At 39.8% G+C, this 20731-nt stretch overlaps 2 protein-coding genes across 2 annotated transcripts in view; both read right to left on the bottom strand.

The window, feature by feature from the left end:
- The window catches only part of LOC125887063 (SAM pointed domain-containing Ets transcription factor), a 42717-nt gene extending 40479 nt beyond the window's left edge, over positions 1-2238 (bottom strand). Inside the window, exon 1 of the mRNA XM_049573616.1 lies at positions 1829-2238. Within this exon, the coding sequence (XP_049429573.1) occupies positions 1829-1972 (144 nt within the window). The 5' untranslated portion in view covers positions 1973-2238. The remainder of the gene's footprint in view (positions 1-1828) is intronic.
- A 1707-nt stretch (positions 2239-3945) lies between these two features.
- Positions 3946-18825, bottom strand: ilrun (inflammation and lipid regulator with UBA-like and NBR1-like domains). The gene is made up of 5 exons (XM_049574738.1): positions 18539-18825; positions 13285-13439; positions 12947-13144; positions 11359-11663; positions 3946-7857 (listed from the first exon to the last, which is right to left on the bottom strand). Exons 1-5 carry the CDS (start codon positions 18694-18696, stop codon positions 7822-7824), a joined length of 852 nt encoding a protein of 283 aa, XP_049430695.1. The 5' UTR covers positions 18697-18825; the 3' UTR covers positions 3946-7821.
- Positions 18826-20731: the final 1906 nt, after the last annotated feature.

Here is a 20731-nt window from a genome sequence, read left to right as displayed (position 1 = left end):
CAGTTTTTTTAGATGCATCCTTTTTCATGTTTTGCAGGCTGCTGATTTCCACAAGGAGGAGCTGTTCAGTCATTATCAGACCAATCATCTGCATGCTAACCTGGAGGCCATTTATAACCATTTATAACATGCAAGCTGCAATTTGCAACAGTTTTTCCCTATTAATTTTGTTACTTTTAACAAAACAAACCACATACTCATATTCTGCAGATTGTAAAAGTAAAATATAAAACTTAAACTTGGCTACGTGCTAACAGCTATGTGAGGCTGCACTTTAAGGCACAACTGTGCTTTGAGCTAAATGCTTACGACAGCATGCTAACATGCTGATGCTAATAGGGATGACACTTTTCTGTAGGCAGATGCTGAAGTTAGCGTTGCTCTGATTCCCTTGTCAAAAAGCCAATGGGATTCTTCAATTGGATTTTGGATTATTGCAGAAAATAAACTCTATGTCAAACATGTATGTATGATACTTAGGCCTACACATTTTCTTCAGCAAGATAATCGTCACAAATGAACACCACTACAGTCACATGATTTAACACTAAAATGAGGCTGCAACGGCACAGTCGGTGTGATGACTTTGTAGTCTCATTTAGCCACTTGTTAGCAACCGCCTTTTCTAAGACACATAAAAGCTTCAAAATTCCCAAGTGGGGTATTTATCAACATATTTCGTTACAGAACAAAACCTGAAAGTCTCTTAAGCTTGTGTTAACCACAGACTTTATTTCAGGTGTCTAACAAAAATCCCACTGACTTTGAGAGGAGGGAACCAGGATTGTTAAAATGCTAACTCATTCCAGGTTATAGGACTCATTCCTGGGGCACTCTATGTTTTCCATATTCACTTGCTTACTTTTGTGCAAGACTACAGTGTAGCATACTAGCTACACTGTACAAAAATACAAACACTTCAGTTTTTTCTCCTATAGATCAAAGAGTTTTGATGCACACAAAAGACTTATTTCTCCCAAGTTAAAATCCGTGTTAGTGAGAACTTTTTCCAAGATAATCCATCCTCCTGGCAGGTGTGGCAGATCAAGATGCTGATTAAACAGCAAGATTACCACACAGGTGTGCCGTGGCCTCTTCACAACTCTAAAATCTGCAGTTTGATCACACAACACAAAGCCACAGATGATGCAAGTTTTTAGGAAGTGCACCAAGAGCTGTTGCTAATGAAATAGACGTTTATTTCACTAAGTGACCATCCACACTTGAGTTTCTATGAATTTGGCAGTACATCCAACTGCTCTCACAACCGCAGACCACAAAACCACACCAGCACTGAACTTCCACATCCAGGGTCCTTATTTTTGTTCAGTTGATTTCTTTTTCTCTCCCAGTGTAATTAGCACTAAACACAAGGTAGGCTACAAACTGAAGATGATGGGAAAGTCATTAATTTTGCAGGTATTTGGTCATAAACCAAAGTACAGGCCAAATTTATAGTGGACCTTAAACTGTAACAAAATTGGCGGTAAAATAAATACAAATATTTAAATTTGAATGCCCCTCCCCTGAACCTAAATAAAAAATGTAGTGCTTGAAAAATTATTTGACATGTCTCCTCCTCTCGGCACCACCTCCTCTCTTAAGTAACGTTACATTAACAAACAGTCCCTAAGTGGCTTAGCACCTGCATTCAAATACAAAGATAAATCCTGAAATTTTTCTGCTACACATTGTTGCCCCGGCTATTTTTCCAAAATATAATCAATAAGTTCAATTTAGGGAAAGTATAAGCACCATATAATAATTCATTCACATTTACCAACATGGTAAAGGAGAAAAATAAATTTAAAAAGTGCTAACTTCCTACCTTTGAGGCTCCTAAAGTCCGAATATACATCCAGTCCTCGATTATTAAAATTCTTTTAGTCCATAAGGGTTCAGTGCTAAAAACAAAAAGGGTTTTTTCATAAAGAATTAATCCAAGTTGTGAATATCGTTGTGTGAAGTCCATTGCTAGCTGTGTATGCTAACTCCTCTTCAAGCAAACGGCCATTATTCCGACATTTTCCGTCTACCTGCGCCATTTTGTTGGGTATGCTTGTTTTTCTCTTCTTCTTCTTCTTCTTCTACTTTTGATGTTTGGCTTGTTTTTCTCCTCGTTGGCGACAAAATAAATATGTCTCCTTGGTTTTATGTTTAATTTTATTGATCCGGGACAGGCCCGAGTTTACAGCATTGGCTTCCATTTTCCAAGTCCACTGACATCTGTCGCGTATCTTCGCGGCCACCGTACTATGAACGTTCGCGGCCGTTTTCTCAAAGTTATTGCCTTATCACATTCATGACGTAATGCGCCATATTTTGGTTAGTATTTGGAGTACAAAAACAATACTTATATCATTGGAAAGTTAAGAATCTCCTCTTTCCAATAGTGTCTGGACCCAGACAGGGATGGCAGGCTAACATGGGAGACACACACAGTATAGGCTACTATTAAGTCCACCTACCTCATGTATAAGCAACCTGTTAAATTAATCACTCCATATTTTTCCCAGCACCTTTTACATTCTGCACAACATTCTGTTGTATTAATTTAAATTTATTTGTGTTTATCAGGGTTTCCACACATTTTTTAACATTTCAAAGCTTAACCATGACTTTTCAAGGGCCCATTATATATTTTTTTCTTACCCTACTAGCCCATAATTGTTATTTTAGCCAGTTGGCATACATGGAGAGAGAGCAAAGGAACACGTGGAGAAAATTAAGAAAACCCACAGGATGGTCAACAAATGTTGTCACACACTGATGCATAGAGCTAGGTTATGTTGACAGCTTCAGAAAATAAATTTGCTATGATATTACATTATAATTTCGTGACACAACAAAATTCCATGACTTTTCCAAAACTTTAAAGAATTTTGACTACTTTCATTCCAGGCCTGGTAAATGTCATTGTGAAATTCCATGACTTCTCCTGGTTTTCCTGAAGGGGAACCATATTTTATACATGTATATTTTTTAAACATATTCCTATCTGTGCACAGTAGTCAAATTTTTGTTTATCCTTTAGCACTGTTGTCCTTGTTTTCAACTATATGCTTATTTTGGTATATGTACATGGAGGGCAACAAAAAACACAGATTCCAATTCCTTGTATGTGGATACACTTCCTTGACCATTAAAGGTGATTCTGACATTTCATAGGATACATAACAACTTCAACCTCCTTGTGACAATCGAGCAAAAGTCTGGGAATCACTTAAATCAGTAGGATTAATCCTCTCAGCACCATGAATATCTGCACCATATTTCACACACAGGATAGACTGAAACTATCGGTGTAAAACTGCCAGTGAGATGACATCAGCTGGGCCTGGTGTAATGTGAGGTTCAAAAACAGCACTGGTGTTTGGGGCCCCTCAAAAAAGACAACTTATTCATTGTTTCAGTGTTAATTTAATCATACAAATGCTTAATTATAGATACAGGGGGAAAAAAGCTATTTTTTGACAGTTTCTCTTCAGATAAATGTGCTATCTTAGGACTATGTAAACTTTCATCGCATCCACTCACCATGCCACCCATCTCGAATCCAAACATAGTCACAAACTAAAACTAGAGAATGAATCCAGCAATATTCAAATTCTCATCACCTGTTTCTCTCTCACTGACACACACACCAAAACGCACACATGAGCAAGCTCACAAGGAGGAAGCACACTCACACACGTACACAGAGAGACTGACGTGACAAAAAGAGGCAACACAGAACAGTGTATACTGTTTGGGAGGAGGACTCTCAGCTGACTCTCAACACAAATACAGCTGCAACACAGAATGCTGGTGAATTTTACAGACACATGATCACAGAGGCGATGAACTCGAAACATCATGAATAACATACAGATGTTCATAATTAGGAGGAGACGGTCTGATGAATTAAAATATACTTAAAGAAAAAAATGTAACACTATCATGGAGTTCCATCAACAACTTTTCCCACTTTATTTTAAAGCCCAAAATACATGATGAAATCCACCATCTGACATAAATGAACATAGCAAAGCTGAAGTAAAAATCCATGTGTGATAGCAGACAGACTGTGATTTCCAGGTATGCAAAAATAAAACAAAAAGTGTGATCAAGATAGACATGAATAAATCTTCATTTTTAAAACCAGACATCGGTGCATGCGTGAAAGTAATGTTTAAAACTTGGTGGAAACAAACTTTAAAGCTGTGAAGAACATAGGCCTTTAGAGGGAGAACAGATAGGCAAAACAAACCAATAAAACTTTCTGGAAAATGCTGGTATGACAATCCACAATAAGCCAAAAACAAAATGTTCCTCCTCAGAAGTGGTAGACAGGTTTGTGCAAATAGCAGTAACAGAACATCAGTGCTAATAAAGCTGATGCAAACCATTCATTTTCATATCACTCCTCTCTTTACACTGTACTCAGCATGATGTCAGGTTGAAGTTGGTCATCTGATTTTTTAGCACCACCTGCTGGCTGTAAATGCAATTTTCTTTTCTTTTTTTTTTTTTTTTTGCATCTGCAGTGCACAATAAGACAGCAAATAAATAATTACATCAGGGCAATTAGTGAGTCAGTTCATCCAAATGGTGCAGAATCACTCGACAATACTTCAGAGGTACACGCCCAAGTAAAGCTCTCTCAATATGAATGTGTGTGTGCGAATCGACACGTCATCCATCGCCCAAGTAGTATACACCATTTTCTTGTCAGTTAAATCCAAAGAGAAACCATAACATACATGCACACTTAACAGGCGCGCGCACACACACACACACACACACACACACACACACACGCACACATATATATCTATTACACATACTGTAGACATGGACTCAGAAACTACAGTCACTCACCAGGCAAAATAGATTTAGATGGCTTTTTTAAACCCTTCCTCACACCTCACTTGCTCAAAACTCACTCGCATCCTTTTGCGCTTCAGCATCTATTTAAAGCGAAAACCCACCCTAAAAAAGAAACAAAAAAACACACACACACATCCCATGCAGTGTGAATTGGGAAACCTGCACATGACACAGGTTAGTGTTGTGGTTCTCTGGGTTTTATCTTTGGGAGAGACGGGGTTCCTACACAGGTATGGTCCATATACTTTACAGAAGTTGAAGTGGAGGATATTTGCTACTAGATTTGAATATCTTTGAGTGTGAATATGTGGCGTTCAATGTGTCTGATTAAAGTCTCAAAACTAAAACATGATAAAGATTTATTTTTGAATTTAACAACAATGACAGTGGTCTGATTATGTTTCTTTGAGATTAAATGAAAGTATCACAGGAAACAAAGTGTGTTTTTAAGGTTATTGGCAGTGAGTTTATGTAAAATAAAAATCTCTTAGAAGTCAGATAGCAATTGTTGAATTTATTGTTTGCATGTTATTCTTTTAGTTTGTCTTTGTGCAAATATTAAAAAAAAAAACAGTCTGGGTGAAAGGAGGGTCCAAAGCTGCTTAGTTTTAGCCCGAAAGGATGGTGAGCAGAGCTGCACTGTTGATCTATTATTAAGCCATTAAACTGATCGCCCACCAATCTGATAATCAATTATTCTGTTTGAGTAATTTTTAAGGGAAAAAAAGAGAAAAATTCTCTGACTCCTGCTTGTTAAATGTGAATATTTTCTGTTTTTTAACTACTATATGACAGTAAACTAAAAAAAAAATTGGGTTGCAGACAAATCAAGATATTTGAGGATGTCATGTGGGTTCTGAGAAACACTGACATTATTTTTTAACAATTTTCTGACATTTTATAGAGCAAACAACAAATTAAGTAAACACAAAAATAATCAGACTAATCAACAATGAAAATACAATAGTAAGATTTGAGTAATAAATGTACAGAAACAGATATCAGCGGCAACTTCTTTTCCTTTCAGCTATAAATATAACTGTTCTCCACTGACAGCACATCATATGTTCTCAAAGTAATTTTAAGCACTTTGTTGTCTTTTCTATAATAGATCACAAACCATCTGAATAATTCATGTGACTGAATAGAGAAAACATTACCAGACTGGTGCACGTAATGCTGAACCTGACACTGTAAAAGCAGAATCCAAGAGTTAATACGAAGTTACTGTAACTCCTCATTTCCAATCTGAATAATGTTCACATCAACATCCAAGTTGTAACTGCAACTGGAAAGTTCTCTAACAGCTCTCTCCTATGGACGCCTCACATCATATCTGACCCTCACCAGTGTTGGGCAGTAATGTTACTACTTTTCAGTAACAAGTAGTGTAGCAAATTACCAACAAAAGTTAAGTAATAATATTACAGTTACCCTTAGAACAAATAACTCATTACAACCTTACTTCTGCTGTCAACCCTCCTACTGATCTGAAATCAAACAATCAATCACATCCTCTGATTAAATTTCATAATCATTCTAGTTCATGTTACCAAGCAGCTTAGAAGATGGAAACATTTAGCAGCTTTACGTCGAGTTTGTCGGGAGAAAAGGCGACGACAAGAACATTACTGTTCCAGGACTATTTCCACACAACCTCAAACCTCCTCAAACACCTACAACGACAGCAGAATGAGAATCTTGTGGAAATTCACCTCACTAAATATGAGCCCTCAGCAGCCATGGAGGATGGCTGTGGCCCTACAATTACTTAACAACTCAATCTGGATTTTAATGGTGGACAGCTGCAGTCTACAAGCTACAGAGACGTAATGAAGCTTGTGGCTGGGTATGTGGTGGATGAAATGTTGCCTATCTTAATGACTGACTCTCTTTCAGACAAATCCTTGGAAAATAGCTGTTAAAGACAACAGAAGACACCCAGGTAAAAAATAATTTGCAAGCTATCTAGCCTCAACTGTGCTTTCTTTGAGATTACCCTGACATTCATTCATGAATTTTGAGGGGAAAAGATGCAATTATCAATTTCATGGGGTGTAACGGAGCAGTAATGTAACAAATTACTGTTGGCAAGAGGTGGTACATGGCAATGAGCCCAACACTGACCCTCATACAGCCAAATCTTTCATCATTCAATCATCTCAAGTTGTCAAATGATGTGAATGCTCACAAAATGTGAGCCTTGACTGTCCATCCCATCTAAATTGACCAGGCACCAATTTATCTAAGAGTAATTCTGTGGTTTATTAAATGAATAACACGCTCTGGTGACCAACAGTCTGGTAAAACGTGTCATACCTATCATATTTGAAGTTTGACATCCCACATCATTTGTAGGTTTGTGTGTAAAACTGGTATAAGGCTTTCATTAAGAGGAAAATTGAAAATCCAAACACTTCTCCCCCACCTAAATCATACATCCCACAATTTTCAGTCTCTCTTTAACACTTTTTAAGGCCACAAAATTATCAGAATTAATTTTGTTTAATTTTCAGCAGCTTTCCAAACTTTTCCACACCTGTGTAGGAACCCTGAAGAGACAAAGTATTCAATTATCCATGGGAATACCAAATTGTACGTTGGTTGTTTAGGGCTGATTTTCCCTTTAATTAGGCTCGTTTTACAGTGGAAATAAAAAATAGTCGTGTGTATCTATTTTTAAGGTTTTATAGCACTCTTAAATGAAGCATTCACACATGCGAATCCGGGTGTTGACGTCAGGTGGGATGTTTTCACTGTAGCGGTTGTAATCCATCACCTCACTGTAGTTTGTGTTTCTGTGGAAAGGGCCATAGGGTTGGGGAGAGGGTTGTCATGAGTCAATATAAAACAACTGTTCCTCCCCCCCTCCGACTCCTCTGCACGTAAAGACTCCCAGGGTGTTAAGCTCATCATCCACCATGGTGTGTGAGGGGGGAAGTCTTTGTCATTCTAGCTCTGTCCAAATGGATAGGGTCCGTGAATACCCTGGAGAAAGTGAAAGGAAAAGTATTAGTTTATGTGGAGTGAAAGTGAATATATGTGAAGATGAACGTAAAACTGTGAAGTAATTCAAAACCAAATCAAGCCAACACTCCTGTCCTGACAGCACACACAGAGGGATACTTGTGGAAAACTTGAGTGTGGTATGTATGTAGGGCAGTGCCAAAACCTGCAGTACATGTAGGAAGCAGCCCAGACAGTCCTTTTTGAGATAATGTCTCATTTAAATTCCCCGACTGGCTGACAAAGCTGGTTTTCGACAGTCCAGTTCAGCCACCCAGGAGAGGCTATTAGCTGAGACTGTGAATAAAGACTCGGCTACGACAGCTATGAGGTCAAACTACTGCATAATTTAACAATAAAGTGGCCCCGCCTGAGAGATTCAGGTGATAAAGGTGAGTGAGGTGAGTTGTTACAGTGATAGGTGGATGCAACAGAAACCATAAACTTGGTTTAAAGAAGCTGCAGCTGGATTTTTTTCTGATGCACGTCATAGTGAATTCACAATATAACAATTCAGCAATTTATAGCAGCAATACTCACGTGGGCGTCGCCTCATCATCATACCCTTAGTCACTGCACATCTTTGACATTAATATCATCTTTGATATCAATTTCAACAAAAATGAAAGCCACAGTTGGCATCTCCTGAGGCGGTAATGATCGTTATACAGCAGAAACAAAACTGTTGGATGGATGAGAAATGACAACTCTGCAAAGGTACCACTATTCCTGAGAGTGAAGCCAAATGAAAGACTACATTAACATAAAGGCTATATATTACTCTCAAAGTGTAGCTGGGGCTCACAGGAATTTTGATCATTACTTTTTGACGTAGACCATCTAAAACTAAGTTGTTAGACGAATGTAAATCGGGACCTTTTGCCGGCGTTGGATGACAAGTCAGGTACCAAATGTCGCAGCAATCCATCAAATAGCTGTCCTGATATTTCACTCTGGATCAGTTTACCAGAGCCACACCTCTTGCATGGCTAAACAATAACAAAGTCATGCTCTAACATTTACTGAGCGCACTTGGGGCTTCCCCATTGCCAGTTTTGGCCACGCCCAGTCACACCATGCTGCGTCATGTTATGTTTCCTTTACCAGCTGTATCTTCAGGCATTTAAAAAAAAAAAAAAAATCAGAAATAGAGAGATGACTGGTTGCTCTGTATAATCAAACACAGATCAAAAACCTTGTGTTAGGTGCTCATGGAAAACGGGAACCAACCCAACAGGATACACAGGAAGGGAATCCAGGCACTCCAAAAATATAAGAAACAAGGAAGGAAATATTAAAAAGCCTTTATGGTACTGGCTAAACAATTAAAAGAGCCAGCAAGTTTCAACCACTGCAGGTCTTCATCAGGGTTTTAAAAAACATACAGCAAAGGTATGGCCGCACAAATATAGTAGCAGGAACCTTCCTCATTTTCTGTATTTTTGGAGCGCCTGCTTCAAAATTTATATGAATTTCAACCAGATTATGTGAACGGCAAATATTTTATTCCTCGCCCCTGTATTTCCTATTCTTCAGAGAAATTGCAAGCAAGCTAGAGGAGAAGGGGATCCACTGATCATGCAGACAGAACATTTAAAAACTCCAACAACAGTAGGCTGTTGACCACAATAACACCAGCAGGGCAGACAGAAAAACCTTCAGTTGGTTCACAAGCACCAGCCTATCATCAGTTAAAGAAACAGCCCTGCTGTGTGGAGATGCAAATCCCTGCGACGCTGACACACTGAGTCAAACCAAGTCAAGCAAAGCCAACATGTGTGTGGAAAAGCCCTGATTAATACTCCAAGAGGATGAAACCCTCTGGATGTTTTTTTAACACTCCATAAGCTTTCCTCAATGCCACCCTTGACCAGAAATTTGATCATTTAAACACATGGTCATGCATGGATCACCAATAAAATTGCTGAGCAGATTAATGCTCAAAAAGTCAGAAACACTTCTGATTTCAAAGATCCTGAAGCCTTTTCTGTTACCACCATCCACCATCAAACTTTACATTTTGAGGTGTACTACTGGTAAAGAGGAGGGATGCAGGATATATATCAGGTCCATGAATAATTGTCCGATAATGGGACATTTTTTTTAATTATGTGTTATTTCGATAATGAAATTATAGCCAATAAACAGAGCCAATAATATGAAGCCACACTGCTTTCACTGACAAAACAAGGGCAGCATCTACACACCCTGACACAGTGGGTGGCAATACACCTTTTAAGCTGGTTTGGGGACTGCCAATACACACGGAGAAGAAGAATAACAAGTGCAGCGAGCTGACCAGAGAGCAAAACATGTCGCCGCCCTGGAACACCTTTCACAGTTTCAGAGGAACACCATTGTGCTGAGGGTCTGATCCAAGACCACCAAACTCCCTACAAGATCAGCAAAATTCCTGCTGCCGTTAAACAGGCTAGACACAGCGCTAAAAGACCGTCTCCAGAGCGTTAGCACAAGCTAACACAGCAGCAGCGGCTCACATCCATCACCAAGACTTTACATCACCAACAAACTCACACCGAAAAAAGGCTCGACTGCTGTTAAACTCACCAATAAAAAAAAGATTAGACTTAGATACCAGTAGCCATGTGATGCTACAGTTGGCCCTTAATTTGTATCATTAACTGGTAACTCAGTCTGGAGCATGTAAACCCAGCCTGACTGCACTTGCTCGGCGTCTGTCCTCTGCTCAGACAATCTCTCTTCACTGCGCGCATGTTTGTGTGAGACAGAGCTGCTTGTTTTTTTAAAGTTGCTACTGCTATTCTACATGGTAGCTGTAGGCCAGTCTATCATGGGACGGTGAGATGGCACCTGGATGTGTTTATGGAAATGCAGCATGATGATTCAGACATTTCCTACACCAGATGTAACATGGACCTGCAGATGCACATTCAACCCATACTGGACCTGTTCATATGCGTCAGCTGTCACTCTGTCTGTCTCCTTAACAGAGACACCAGTCTGCAGTCGCTCTCTAGGCAATTATACCTATAGTCGATTTGATTACAATTCAGAGGGTAACAATTCAATAATAAGACGATTACGGATGCATCACAACGCAACAAAATGTCTCTGCTGCAGCTGCTGTGTTGTTATTTACGTTATGCCAGTAGAGGAGCTGCGAACAGCCTCTCTCTCCTTTAGTGCCAGGGAAATCTAAGACAGGGTTTTTAAGGTAAAACAGACTGAAGTAAGAGTTATTTTCTTCACCACAGCTCTGTTTTAATTTGGTTAATGCTGCAGCGTGTTTCGGTCAGCTGGTTTACACACTAATTGCTGCTCCTCTTGTTAATGTTACTCTCTGGGATATGGCGTAAGTGTTCATAATATACTTCATGTTCGCCTCACAGATGTAATTATTTAGACATTAAATTAAAACAAGTTTGCAACCGCTGTCTTTTGTTAAGATGAATGAGTACAAGTTAACTTCAGCTCGCCTGTCGACTGTAGATTGATACATACCTGACCATAAGTCACCACAGAAAGGTTGGTTTGAAGACCATTTGACGCCCTATTTACAGCATTATGAGACAGTCCATTTTGATCTTGCTGGATTGGCTCCTGCGTGCGTTCCCACGCCCCGCCAGGATCTCTGAAGCTGTTGTCAGTGGCGTCGTGCTTGTTCTTCTGTGGCGAGGCGAAGGGGTTGAAGTCTCCCTGCACATTGCGCTGGGGTTGGGTATTGAATTCTGTCTCGAAGGAGGACAGCTGCTGTGTCACGCCGAGGAGACCTCCAACTTCTACACTAAGAATCACCCAGATTACATCTGTGGAGGATAGAGGCACACATGACATGTATGACTGAGTCAACCTGCAAAACACCTATCAGGACAAAACCAGCCATTAACCCTTTCACCAATGCCTGTGCTGGTATTTTTGCTTATTGTGATGTCATTTCTCAGAGTATCTTCAAATGTTTCATATCTCAAAAATCTGTACAACCGAAGCTTAAAGGTTATGTAAGTAAATAAACAATGATAACCGATAAAGCAACTGAATTGAAGTGTCATTAAAAAATAATTCTGACATGTTATTTTATCAGATTTTATAAAATAAACACACATAACAAATTATTCTTTTTCCGTAACTGCTTATCTTGTTGGGGGTCACTGAGAGGGCTGGAGCCTATTCCAGCTGACACAGGGCGAGAACTGTGGGAGGAAGCTGAGTACCCGGAGAAAACCCACGCTGACATGGGAAGAACCTGCAATTTTGCATAGATGAGCTCCCTCATCCTGAGTTAAAACCCTCCACCCTGGGTTCGAACCAGTAACCCTCTTGCTGTGAGGCAACAATGCTAACCACTACACCCACTTGCTGCCACACACAAAAAAAAAAGGATCCAAAAGATTTGTAAATGTAGGAATATGAACAAAATCTTTCTAAACTCTCCATAACTAAGTGCACATTATTTAGTTTTTAAGATATGTTTATTTTTTAGCAAGGTGCAAAGGCGTTTGGGTAGATTCATCATTCGTTGCTCAGGCACCACTGCATGTTTTTGTGCAGTTTTGCACCGCATGTAACATAGGGAATTGACGTCATCTTGAGCGTACAATGTGATGACACAGAAGACAGAAGCATTAGCTTTCTACGGCAAAAAAGAATTAATGTTATGTTTTTATTTTAGATAGATACATACATGATTATGTAAACAATGCTCTCCAACAGCCATTACGGGGAAATACTAGCGTAATTATAGGTGGAGTACCATGTTTCCACTGCATGTAAGGTAAGGTTACGCAAGGTAATGATGCGATGACGCAGAAGACAGAAGCCTTCGTTTTCTGTTGCAAGAATTAATGTTCCAGCTTTTACAGTTCTTGTTTTAGATCAGTTTAAACAGGATCATCCAGACAACATTCCCCCGTGGCTGATAGTGGCCTTCCATGGGACATCAGCTTTTAAAGGGTTAAAAACTTGGGGTCAGAGAAAGCTCGAGGGAATTGTAACAAACAGAAGTTGACAAATAATAAAATAGTAATTGTTACTTGCAGCTTTAATTAATTACCTCGTTCGAAAACAAGTCAAATTTTGGGTGATGTCCTACCTCCGTAGAATAATCCTGTGGCTGTACACATCCTCCACTGGCCCTGATACATGCCTGGAGTTGTGGGACTTCGCATCTGCACGCTCACATCTGATATTTCCTGGGGGTCTAGTGACTTTACCATAACTGTGTTTACATGCCCAAACTGATCCCCACCTATGTATTTGAGACAAACTCCAGGTGGCCACGACTCTGCACCTGTAGTACACAAAGAAGAGCGTAGTCAAAACACAGTTCAACAAAACCATGATGCTGTAAATGACATTTGCTCTGGTGTATACTGCATAGATAAATAGATTCAGAGACACTACTTATAATGTAGGTGACATGCTTCACACCTGTGTTTTGTATTCTCCAGGTTTTTGTGAACGGTGTATCTGGAGGAACAGACTCTCCTTCACCAATTGTCACATCTTCAACAAAGGACATGGATGGCGTGTTGACATTGGGACTTTCAAAGTCATAATAAGCACCGATAGCAGCCTGCAGGTTCCTGTTCCAACACAAAAGGAAGAACATGGTGTTAACAGACGTCGGTATTACACACGTAAACCTGACCACGAGATTTTAGATTTACTGTTTGAATACAAAATAACATCAGGAAAACTGACAGCCAAGCCATTTGTTTTTTCTGCTGAGTGTCGTGTCTTTTGAATACTTTCTCTCAATACACGATAATAAATGACACTTGCTGAGTCAAGAGGTCCAGGACAGCTTTTTTAATTTGCTGCCTCACAAACTACTTCATCAAATGTGACAGTTCATCAATCTGATACTGACAATTACAGAAAATCTATCCTAAAATAGAATTGACATAGACTGAATAGCTCAGTTACAATTTGTCAGACTGTTTCTAAGTTGCGCGTGAAGGCAAATATCCTAGCTGACGGTAATCAACGGAGTGAGTCCTGGGACACAGAATATGTGTGGTCTCTTTTATCAACACATCTATTTTATTTGCACGCAGACTTTCAGGTGTTTATTTGAATCTTCGAGCAAAAGTTGAGGTAAGCTTGACGACACCACTGACCTCATCAGGGGTTATGTTATCAGATTTGATAAAGGTCCTCCAGAGCCACAAACTAGTACAGCTGTTTCCACGGGCTAAGCAGCACTCACATTGACTGTAAAACTGACTTACCTGCGTAACATTGTTAGGAGACCTTTGATGAAAGTGACTATTGTGTCATCTGCTAACTAACTGATCATGAGACAAGAGGCATCAGGATTCAGGTGACTTACCACCTTATAATTTCGTGGAGAGACCCTGATTCTCTACACACACAAAAAGGCTACACTCAAGTAGGATTGCGTTTAAGATAATTTCACCTGAGACATTATTAATTTATTGCTGTAAGCTTTGGATTCATCCCACACTTTGTCTCTTGGGACAGCTCCCAGATGACATCAGAGCAACTCAACGTACAAGGTTATGGCTACAATTGGCAGGTTGTAGAGATTCTCTGAGACACTGGACATCCTCTGCTCCTTCTCCTTACAAAGAATGGATGGAAACAATGTGTAAAATGGCAACATATGAACAGGTCATATAAAAATCGCAGGTATAGAGAACATATTTAACAAGTTCAATGGTGTTTATTATGTCTTCAGTTTCTGATAATGACTTTAGTTGTTCTTTTATCTACGGCTGCCACGATTAGTCAACTAATCGATGACTAATGGACTATTAAAATAATCGGTGACTATTTCAGTAGTCGACTAATCGGTTTGAGTCATTTTTCATGGAAAAGTAGTATTAAAAGTACCCCAAAATACTCTTACTGCAGCTTCTTACGTTCAGATATTGGCAGCTTTACACGCTCTCCCGTGACAGTGAACTAAAACCCTTCGGCGTGAGTATGAAACAAGACATTTGATGACATAATTTGGGGGTTTGGGTGAGACAGACCGACATTTTTCAACATTTTAACACATTTTTCTACGAAATGATTAGTCGACTAATCAAAGAAATAATCGACAGATTAGTCGACAATGAAAATAATCGTTAGTGGCAGCCCTATCTCAGACATGTGTTAGGGTGTTATATGCCTTGACATGTTTCAGCAGAAACTTCCCCCTTCCTCAGAAGTGTCACTTGGTGGTGGTTGTGACACGTCTTTATCAGCTGACCTGTAAATCAGCTGATATTAGGGAGGCGTGACCGCCCTGATCACGCCACCTGCTGTCCGTCCGCCACCTCTCCAGGGCGCTGCTCCAGGTGTGGGAGAGCATGTATGCTCAAAACTGACAGGACAGTCATGCCTCCCTAATATCAGCTGATGAAGACACATCATAATCACCACCAAGTGACACTTCTGAGGAAGGCGGGAGTTTCCGCCGAAACATGTCAAGGTATGTAACATCCTAACACACATCTAAGATAAAAGAACAACTAAAGTCATTATATTTAACAAGGTCTGGGGCTTACTCCTCTGTGAAACTGAAGGATCTAATTCTGAAATTTGAAGAAAATGGTCTATATGTATGAATATTGGCACACATGGAAAATCTTTTGTTTATTTTACATATATATATTTCTTGCTCTCTGTTGGTATCATCCAAAGGGTTCCTACAGCTTAAGGCAAGTTAGATTTAAGGCTGAATCCAAATGTCCGGACTTCATTGCACATGCAGACTTGCAGACTCCAACATTTCCTCAGAAATCTGGAGGGCTGACCACAATTCATCCAGTCGACAAGACCAAGTGGACTTATTGCAGACTTCCAGAGAGTCTGCCTGGGGTGCAGATGAGCAGACACTATCCATTATTTGTGTGAGGAATCTGACAGCAGCGATCACGTTGTACGTGACTGTAGTTGTCTATCAAACATTTCAACAGCAAAGAATGAAACAGACTTGAGGGCTATCTATCAGCACTTGCAGTCTCTGCCCTCAAAGATTTAACATGCTGGCAGTGAACACATTACAGTACATACAAGTACTGTCAGTCTGTGAGGGCTCAGTTGGCAAGTCCAGAGGGTGGACATTTGGATTCAGCCTAAGACAACTTAAATTTTTTTTTTAGTGCCACTTCGTAAAAAATTTAATGCTAATTATAAAAACAAACAAATGTCAATTATTTGCTGAGTCTGAAAAACTTTTTGCATTAAATTACCAAGCCTCGTGTGCACAGTTTTGTACCCCTTTCAGCCAGGCTGCAAAATCTCAGTTAAGTTTTCATTGACTCGCCAGTCAAATGCTGGTAAAATACGCAAGTGGCTGCTAGATTTGGTTCACTCACCAGCCAAAAAAACACACTATGGTAATCTACTGAATGTCACACACACACAATGGCAGGCGGACAAAAAAGTTAATTTCCAACCCTAAATCCAGGGTACAGTGACAGCTTGCCTGCAGACAAAATCTGAGGGCTGTTGGTTTAGTTATCCTGATCTGTGTGTCGTTAATGCAAGCGGCATTCTGTAAATAATTTTAAAAAAAAAAAAAATAGGTGTTACCAATGAATTTGAGATTTTACATCGCATCATCAGAAGAAAATAAATCATAACATCCTACTTTGAAAAATTGATTTAAGACATTTTAACAGCCATTAGGCCTAATTTTTAGATTAATGAATCCAATCCTGTTTAAGACTTTTTTTGGGATCTGCTTAGTGACTGTTCACCAAATCTGCTGGATCTGGATTTTGCATGTGTGTGTGTATGTATGTCAGTATGTTGCTTATGTACTTGTGCAATTGTATTTAGAAAACTTCAAAAATGATAAGCATACTATAGAACTAAAGTCTAAGGCCCCAATCACACAGAAAGCACTTAACAGGTTGCAAAGCGCAAGGCGCACTGCACTACCTTTTTTTTAAACTGAATGCCGCTCATAAAAAAAACAACCACGCCATCACCTCCTTATCCTAATCTTTCTGTGTAATCAATCTACCGTTTATTTAATTTACTAGTTATTTGACAGTAATTAGTATCTAGTTTCTTAAATGTTGAGGCAGAGGGTACTTGCTGTAGCTCTGGTTGAGGGTGAGAAGCTGTCAGCAAATAGTTTTTTTGGCACAGGGAAACAGAGATCTGTGTGGATACATGAGACCCAAAAAAAAAGAGGGTGGATCATGGGGAGTACCACCAGTTGGTCCAGGAGCTTTGCCTCCATGATGGTGGTGTCCAGGCACATTTTAGGACGACCTGGGGGCAGTTTGTCAACCTAGTGTTGGGCCATATAGCTCTGGGTATCCAGCAACTGCGACCACCAGTTTCTTCTCAACTGTTTACCAGCTGTAAACTTGTTATTGTGACCACCACAGATCATCCCATTGGACAATGGGGAAAAAGCTGAGATGACGTGGGGCGCTTTTCCTGTCTGGGTTTAAGTTTTTTCAACTCCAGGAGTTCAGAGTGCTCCGGCAAAAATGCCAGGCACCTAGAGCGCAAAAACACGACATGCATCACAAAGCAAAAAATGCAAGCAAGAAGAAGCATTCTCTTTAAAAACAATAACAAAAAGCTGCTTCCAGCTACATTAAACACTTCCTGTGTGATGAGGGCCTAAGGCTGCACGATACACTGAAAAATATGATCAGTGGGTCAGATATCACCATTGCGATATGAGTCATGATTTAATGGGAATGTAATTTTGTCACTGTATTTTCACTGAAAAAACAAAAAATATAAATATTGCAATAATAATATAATTTTTGCTGGGGCATGTACCAAACATGTCCCTTTATGTCTGGAATATGAGTTGTAGCCTGGGGTATTGTTGTAGCACCATGATGTTTCACTGTTAATGGCATGTTTTGACACATTTCACCTTTTTCTTAATACATATTATTTGATTCAATTAATTATGCAGCCTTACTAATGTCATGTTGCGAGAGGTGCACGTGTGTCTGACTGTTAAAACACCTTTAAGCTCTGGATTCATATAAACTACACAGGACTTGTAAACTAGTTTCAGTGGACAAATTACCACAATAGTCACGTGATGGTGTCATCCTTATGACGCGCTGATTTCCAGACACAAAAATTACACTTAAACGAGACATTATGGATGAGTCCTCCGTTTAAAAACAAAAAAGATATGATCAAGCCCTTTGATCACTGATTATCTGAGAGCTTGATATCAGTTGATCAAAGACCACTTGTTGTCAGCCGTCGATAGATCACGACTGGTTACGTCATCAGACTACCGTGAAGTGAATGCCCTGAGTTGTGGCTCCACAAAGAGCACGGTTTATAACTGGCTCCCGACACCATTATGTAATATGGCAGATAATCTACACCAAGAGTCCCCTTTGCTTAAATTAACCTGCTAGCTCGTTAGCCCGCTTGCTCTTTGCTCTCCTCATTTATTTCACCTCGCTGTGAGTCACAGTTGGGGCAAACTTTACCGTTTCACTTCCGCTTGCCCCCGAAACGATCGTTAGGAGTTAACTAACATAACTGCCGTTTCCCGCGGAGGAATGAGAGGACTTATCGTCCCGGGTTTGAGCAGCACTACCTCAGCACCGTGTGTGCCTGCCTCCATTTTTCTGTTAGCATTTTAACGTTAGCTAACAAGCTAATTACGCTGCTAGGTTAGCGTCATGTTGCTGTCCGACGACAGGCCCCTCCGCATCCCCGGACTCACCAGTTGGTCATGTCCAGGAAGAAGGCGCAGCCGGCCGGGTTGAGCTGAAAGCCCAGCAGCCTCTGAAACTCCGAAATGAGGACGTCCTTGTCCGTGGTGCCCATGCAGCTGAACTTCTGCATGAGCTCCGCGTCCACGTCCATGTCCGTGCCCTCCATGGGTGGCGGGTGTCCCGTGGCGGAGACGGGGTGGTGCGGGAGGGGGTGGACCTCTCTCAGTTTAGTCCGAGGCCTTGTCCAGCCATAACAACCAGCTCAACAACAACAAGCGTCAGTGCGCATGGCACGGCCAGGGGGACGATGTTTGACGTCGCAACAGCCCGCGCGTCACCTTCGCCAATCACGTAGAGGCCGTCGACGTCATCTGTTGCTATTTGCAGCCACCTTTTCATTGGTTTATCAATGAATCATGGTTGCTCATTTTGCAGCTCAGCACCACATATATCTCAAGTTTAACATTGAATACAATAAATTCATATTATGTAATACTTTAATCATGACAACGCCAGAATGATAAATGTCCTCCAGCTTTTATTTTTCTTTGAATTACCTACGATATTACAGATTATACCTTTAAAGGAGGATTTCCCCCATTTTCACAATTCTTAGGTTGAAGTCAGGTCATTTGGCACAAAATGTAAAATGGGACAAATAAGGTTTTACAGTTTAGGCTCTTTTTGAAACCTGGAGTGACATCACTTTTCTTGTGCTGCTTGAAGGTGCCTTTTGGAAGTATTTAAACCTTTGAACCTTGAGTGAATTGGTGTGATTTCTTTTAAAACCATGGGCAGAAAGGCAATGGACAACTTGGTGAAAAATGTCCCACAAATTGAAAAAAATAAAAATAAAAAAATAGTAGATTTAGAAGATTATTATTTTTTTAAACTTTGAAAAAAAGGAAAAATACTTATTTATAATATTAATTATTATTACAATTTTTTTTTTACTAATTTTCTTGTTTTTCTTTTTCTCTTTTTTTTTTTTTACTATTTTTTTGGTCATTTCTTTTTTCGCTGCTCATTGCCTTCTTCCTGTGTTTTTAAAAGAAATCAAGTCAATTTGCTCAGGTTTCAGTGTTAGAAGTCAGTCACCAAACATGATATTGAGTTGTTGCTACAAACGTCCTTTACATAAAACAATCATTTCTTTTGATTTGAGGTAACTAGTATGGGCAGAGCAAAGAGTCAAAATATCAGTGATCCCAGAACTTGCAAGGAAAGACATGTGGCATGATGATTTTCTCTTTCTGGTAATTAGAGTACTGCAGCTAAAATAATACGGGTACAACAACAAAAAACAGCTGTAGTATGTTGCACTGTCGTAAATGTTTAATTTATAGAGGAAGAAGAAGAAGATATAATTTATAATTTGTTTTCACTCTGTAGTCATATACATACACAGGCTCTGAAATACAGACACATGCACAAACAGGACCTTTACATGGGCACTTCGGCAGTGTCCAGGAGGTGAGCTGGCACCTCTCCAGCTACCAGTCAATGCTTCGTACTTGGTCCATATTGGGACCTAAACCGGTGACCCTCTGGTTTCCAAGCCAAGTCCCTAGGGATTGAGCTTCTGCTGCCCCAACAAAATATCTTTACAATGGCTACCAGGTGCCACTAAATCATGACTAATTATGCAATTGTGTGCTTCCCTGTCGTCTTACAGTCATTTTAGAATTTTTGTCTCTTACTAGAGGTGGTGCAGTGAGTCCATGTCAGCCACAATAGTCCAGAAATAGCCATCATTGTTACACACATGCAAGCACACACACACACACACGTCCATTGTAGACAATATGGCACTAAGAGAACAGGCAGTAACAGAACAGGGAAAGCATGGTAGAAAAGTTGGAGGATTTTTTAAATGAATTGACACAGGTTACATTAATTATTTTATAAATTAATGACTGAACTGATGAACGATTTTAACCACTTAAAAAACAAACATGACTTTCCCATTTTACCTAAACATGTCAGAGTGACGTAGGTCCAACATTTCTAGATTATTTTACTTGGCAATATATGATCCGTAGCAAGTTCTAAACGTAACACTTATTATTCAGAGTTTTAGGTGGTTTTCTTGGTATTCTACTAAAAAGGTGTCTCAAAAACCTGACTTCATTTCACATATTATTCCTTCGATCTGAGATGGTCCAAAAATATCAGTGAAAATAAACAACTCTCTCCCAAAT

This window comes from Epinephelus fuscoguttatus, linkage group LG1 (genome assembly GCF_011397635.1).
Source record: "Epinephelus fuscoguttatus linkage group LG1, E.fuscoguttatus.final_Chr_v1".
Lineage (NCBI taxonomy): Eukaryota > Metazoa > Chordata > Actinopteri > Perciformes > Serranidae > Epinephelus > Epinephelus fuscoguttatus.
Note: the sequence above shows the minus strand (reverse complement) of the source record. Positions and strands in the feature narration are given on the sequence as shown.

What these genes read in the sequence shown, in the direction of transcription:
- ilrun (XM_049574738.1), bottom strand. Translation starts at nt 18,696, where the DNA reads ATGGAGGGCACGGACATGGACGTGGACGCGGAGCTCATGCAGAAGTTC. An exon ending in CTGGAGAATACAAAACACAG is followed by an intron (nt 13,145 to 13,284) that starts GTGTGAAGCATG and finishes TGTGTACTACAG; the next exon opens with GTGCAGAGTCGTGGCCACCT. An exon ending in CTGTGGTGACTTATGGTCAG is followed by an intron (nt 7,858 to 11,358) that starts GTATGTATCAAT and finishes CACTTTCTCCAG; the next exon opens with GGTATTCACGGACCCTATCC.